At 41.3% G+C, this 5,796-nt stretch overlaps 1 protein-coding gene across 1 annotated transcript in view; it reads left to right on the top strand.

Annotated features, from left to right (window-relative positions):
* Nucleotides 1-5,521, top strand: part of LOC143741250 (kelch-like protein 31) — a 13,958-nt gene extending 8,437 nt beyond the window's left edge. The window contains exon 3 of the mRNA XM_077233673.1: nt 2,850-5,521. Coding sequence (XP_077089788.1) covers nt 2,850-3,582 — 733 coding nt within the window. The 3' untranslated portion in view covers nt 3,583-5,521. The remainder of the gene's footprint in view (nt 1-2,849) is intronic.
* Nucleotides 5,522-5,796: the final 275 nt, after the last annotated feature.

Raw genomic sequence — 5,796 nt, 5'->3', positions numbered from 1 at the left:
CACCAGAGGGCATTTCAAACACACACACACACACACACACACACACACACACGCACGCACACACACACACACATCACACATCCCTCTGAACACCAGAGGGCATTTCAAACAAACACGCACACACACACACACACACCACATATCCCTGTGAACACCAGAGGGCGTTTCAAACACACACACACACACACACACACACCAAATATGCCCCGCCGCTGAAGTACGATAACACACATCATTCCAGGAAATCCTTATGGGCATCATACACTCAGTAGAGTTTGGATTAAAAGCATGTTATTAAAAGTTGTTTTTTGTTGGACAAGAGCTTCATAAATGCTTCTCATGTTTTGAAAGATGTTTGACCCGTGTTGTTTTTCAAATGCACGTTATAAGCAACTCAAACTCGCAGTGCTTTTAGATGAAGCAGCGTTTATACAGATCACAGAGCCGCCCGTCACTGACAAGCTGCGCATAAAAAATAATCGCAGCCTTTGCGATTTCAAAATCACAATAATCCAAATCAATTAATTGCGCAGACCTACTTTTTATTACAAAGGCTTTATAGTCAACTGATACAAAATAGAATTGAGACTTTTTTGCATGACAAAAAGGTATGGATGTTCGCACTCTGAACTTAATCTCTGGGAAAGTTGATTTATAAAACGCTGGTCGAAATGTTACACTTGAGTTAAATACATTTCTAGATCTTAAAGTCAGCATGAAACGTAAGTTGCGCTCGTCTTTTCTTCCCTATTGTGAGGTATATCTGAGTGAAACGTCTTCTCGAACAAGAACAATTGTAGAGCGGGGCTTGGTTGGATGGTTGTGGTTTGCTCGCTAAACACTCGCAGTCTTTCTACGAGTCCGCACTTAAAGGGATAGTTCACCCAAAAATGTTAATTCTGTCACTAATTACTCTCCCTCATGTTGTTCAACCCTGTTAGACCTTCGTTCATCTTCGGAACACGAATTAAGATATTTTTGTTTAAATCTGAGAGCTGGATCACTCCTCCATAGGCTTCATAAGCCTGTTTCACACTGGACGATTTTAAAATTGTCGGCCGGTTTTCCAAACCTGAGAGACCCCACATACCCCACCGTGTGTGGTGCGCAGCCACAAAGCAAAATCAACACATCACACACGAACCGATTTGACTCCCGAGCATTCCCAGGTCAGACGGAAAATCTCGCAAAATCCCTCGAGATCAAACGTGACTTCAGAGTAAATAATCATGGCGGACGAAGAGGATGCAGTGGCGATAGTTTGTAGTTTGTTTTTAACCGAAAAAAAAACATTATCAAAAAAAAAGGCGATGGTCAAAGAAGTGGAGACAACGCGAGCATGGACGGCTGATTTGATTTTGTTTCCCGGTGCTTCCTCTGCGCCTCGTCACCTCGCTTTATGATTGGCTACACGCCACAGTCCACAGGCTGCGTGCTCGTTTGTCCCCGGGGGACACCACACACGAGGTGAAATCGGGCCAAAAAAATCCAACATGTTGGATATCCCCGATTTGAGATCGGAGCGGTCCCGAACGTCCTTCCGAGCAGATGAGAGCTCTATTAACACACCACACACGGCAGGAATATCTGATCAGATTATTTTACCATAATCGGAGCATACTTAAAATTGTCGGAAGGGGTAAATCGGGGCTAAAATCGGCCTAATTATCCTGCCGTGTGAACCAGTCTTGAGGGATTGAAAATTGTTCCACGAAAAGTTATTAAAGACATCGTTAAAATAGTCCAAGTGACTACAGTGCCTCAATCTTAAGTTTATCAAGCGACAAGAATACTTAGTGCACAAAAACAAAGAAAAATAACGACTTTATTTCAACTATTCATTTCCTTGTCTGTGGGCCTCCAGTCAGTTAGCGTAGTGTGATAGCGTAGTGCTATGTCACACGTAGGCTCACTATTGGCCGACGCTGGTCATGTGTGTGATGTGTGTGACGTACAACACAGAAGCGCTGCGCTGTTACACTAGTGAACTGACTCGAGGCCCACAGAGAAGGAAATGAATAGTTTAAATAAAGGCATTATTTTTGTTTTTTTTGTGCACAAAAAGTATTCTCGTCGCTTGATAAACTTAAGATTGAGCCACTGTAGTCACTTGGACTATTTTAACTATGAGCGCTCGTGAGCACCCTTCTGAAACCTGAAATTACAAATGAGACACCCTACGGCAGAGGTCTCAAATTCCTGGAGGGCCACAGCTTTGCAGAGTTTATCTCCAGCCCTAATCAAACACACCTGAACCAGCTAATCAAGTTTTTCAGGATTGCTAGAAACTTCCAACCAGGTGTGAGTTGGAGCTAAACTGTGCAGAGCTGTGGCCCTCCAGGAATTGAGTTTGAGATCACTCTTACAATAGCGTGTCTGTTAAGTTCACAAGGCTACGGCAGGGATGGGCAACTTCGGTACTGGAGGGCCACTGTCCTGCAGAGTTTAGCTCCAACCCTAATCAAACACACCTGAACAAGCTAATCAATGTTTTCAGGATTACTAGAAAAGAGTTTCAGAGCTAAACTCTGCAGGACAGTGGCCCTCCAGTACCGAAGTTGCCCATCCCTGCCGTAGGGAGTCTCATTAGTCATTTACACAAGACCACATGTGCACATGAAGTGTGCCATTTGGGACAGGACCGATATCGCTACAAGACAGAAGGGAAGTTATTTTGATCAGAGATTACAAGGGAACATAAATAAAAAAAATAATGATGTGCACAGATAAATCCTTTGTAACAAACATTGCAATATTCCATAAAAATAAGAATTGTCCATTTTGATTTCATGGCTTTATCTCATGTCCACTGGCATGTATGCATCACTTACGAGTATTTCTTTCCCCAGATATGACCCCCGATTCAACACGTGGATCCACCTGGCTAACATGATTCAGAAGCGCACTCATTTCAGCCTCAACACCTTCAACGGCCTCCTGTTCGCTGTGGGTGGGCGCAATTCTGAAGGCTGTCAGGCGTCCGTAGAGTGCTACGTCCCCTCATCGAACCAATGGCAAATGAAAGCTTCAATGGAAGTCCCTAGATGTTGCCATGGCAGCACGGTTATCGACGGCAAGATCTTGGTTAGCGGCGGTTACATTAACAACGCCTACTCTCGCGCCGTGTGTTCTTACGACCCGTCCACCGATAGTTGGCAGGATAAGAATAGCCTGAGCAGCCCGAGAGGATGGCATTGCTCGGTGACCGTCGGAGATCGTGCTTACGTTATTGGCGGAAGCCAATTGGGCGGACGTGGCGAGCGGGTAGACGTCTTACCGGTTGAATGCTATAACCCGCACTCCGGCCAGTGGAGCTACGTCGCCCCCTTGCTGACGGGAGTGAGCACAGCAGGTGCTGCCACCTTGGATAGCAAGATTTACCTCCTGGGTGGATGGAACGAGATTGAGAAGAAGTATAAAAAATGTATTCAGGTGTTTAACCCCAATCTTAACGATTGGACTGAGGATGACGAATTGCCTGAGGCTACGGTCGGTATCTCATGTTGCGTTGTCACCATCCCCACACGCAAAACACGAGAGTCGAGGGCCAGCTCTGCCTCATCCGCACCGATTAGTATATGAGCTGCAAGAGAGAGCAGTGGGGAAATGTTGCGAGTTGTAATTGAGTATGATTTTTTAGTACTATTTATAAAAGGTCAGCTTTTCTCACAGATGCTAAGATTGTCAGTTCATAGGAATCTCGGGAATGTTGAATGTCAAAACACAACATAGCAGGGGTGTAACGGTACACAGAAGTCACGGTTAGGTACTTCCCTCGGTTTTGGGAGCGTGGTTCGATATGAGTTTGGTACGCTTTGTTAGTGTTTGTTAAAGTTAGTGGAAAAAATGAATCGAAACTCAGCGGATTGGCTACTAGCAAGCTCTTGTCTGCCATCTGAACTAATACCCTGCGTCTCAATGTCCATACTATCATCCTAAACGTGTGTGAGATTAAAATAAGTGTGTCCCAAAGCACAGTATGTTGAAAAGAGTATGCCAGAAGTCCCCGGATGGTCTACTATTTCCGGTGGATTTTCGAAGTGTCGAAGTGTGAAGTGTGGATCTCTGCTCACTATAACAGCTAATATTACCCACAACCCAATGCGTTTTGGAGGAGGATACAGTTCAGAACTACAAACATGAATAAAAAGTGTTCAGAAAACTACAAAACATGGCGGATGCGCACAACAGAGGTTAGATAAAGGGGTTTGAGTGACTAATAATCGACATTTAAACTGATAAAAAATATTTATTTAATGTTATCCGTGTTATATTTAATCCGCAACAACAACGACAGGAGGAAGCGTGTAACTAAGCGACAGTATGATAGTATCTCCCAAAGCTTGTGTACTCTTCTGCTACACACTCAAAAGTATCTACTTTTTCTTCACAAGAAGAGTACATTCTTTTAGGGCGTAGTATAAGTAGGCGAATTGAGACGCAGCATTGTTGTGGGCCGGTGCAAAGATCGTCTCTTCTTCTCCTGCTCTTTTTCTGGTTGTGGCGGTTAGCAAACAGTGTTGCATTACTGCACTTCTGGACTGGAGTGTGTATCGCCTGTGACTGAATGTGTTTATCGCCTGACTGTATGAACCGAACCGTGACGAATACATGAACCGTTACACCCCTAAAACATAGAAATCACAAATTGTAAACAAATTCACAGTTATTTATATAAGTCACTATGTTTAAAATTGAAGCATTTTGAAAAGAAAAAAAAGTATTGATGTGTATTTAAAGGTGGTTGTGGAAACGGAGAAAGTGAGAGAGATTTGTCTTGGAGGTAGAATTATTGTTTATAATTTTTACGGAAAAGGAAACGCACACAAACAATACATATCTGTAAAATCAAGAGTTAATTTCCCATAATTTTCATTGGGAACATATTCTTCAAGTGGGGCCAGTTCTCCAGTTACGATTCGATTAGTCCATTAATGTACAAAATGAGGTAATTACAACATATTAGACATTCTCCTTTGATTAACAAACAATGATGCAGATACATATTAAAGCATTACTTTCTAACGTTGCCATTTCTATTGCACTGTACACATGTGAGCTTATAGGATACCCCAGGTTTTTCATTTCACTTACTCCTTTATCTACTAACATTGTCTTCATTTATTAATAATTAGGCCGCAGGGAGATTACAAAGGTTTATAACCCAGTTTGCACTGTAAAAATACAAAAGCAGAAAGTGTGTGAAGAATGAATAGGGATTTGAAGGATTTACAGTGATGGCATTTTTTTTCAAACAGAATGAATAGATAATTGTGAACAAGTTTTGGCCTGAACTGTCTAGACGACAAACACAAACATCTGCTTTGTTTCCTGATGGTTCATGAACTTTAATGTTCTGATTAAAAACAGAAATGTGACAACTGAACACACTACTGATTTATTACTTTAAAAATATATTGCTTATTAATGTAAATCATTGGATTGCATTTTGCATATACATACTGTGATACATGTTGTCAAATAATAAAGCTCTGCATATTTATTAAAGCTTCTTAAGAAATGTTGCTGTTGACATTTTTCTATTTTGGACAATGACTATATATATATATATATATATATATATATATATATATATATATACACACACACACACACACACACAACACTACCATTCAAAAGTTTTGGATTGGTAAGATTTTTTGTTTTTAAAAGAAGTCTCTTCAGCTCACCAAGGATGCATTTATTTGATTAAAAATACAACAACAAAAAAACACACACAAAAAAACACACACAAAAAAACGATAATATTGTTAAATATTATGAAAATGTAAAATA

This window comes from Siphateles boraxobius, unplaced genomic scaffold (genome assembly GCF_051911475.1).
Source record: "Siphateles boraxobius isolate OS27281-9 unplaced genomic scaffold, OSU_SipBor_1 182, whole genome shotgun sequence".
In the NCBI taxonomy this organism is placed as follows: Eukaryota; Metazoa; Chordata; class Actinopteri; order Cypriniformes; family Leuciscidae; genus Siphateles; species Siphateles boraxobius.
Note: the sequence above shows the minus strand (reverse complement) of the source record. Positions and strands in the feature narration are given on the sequence as shown.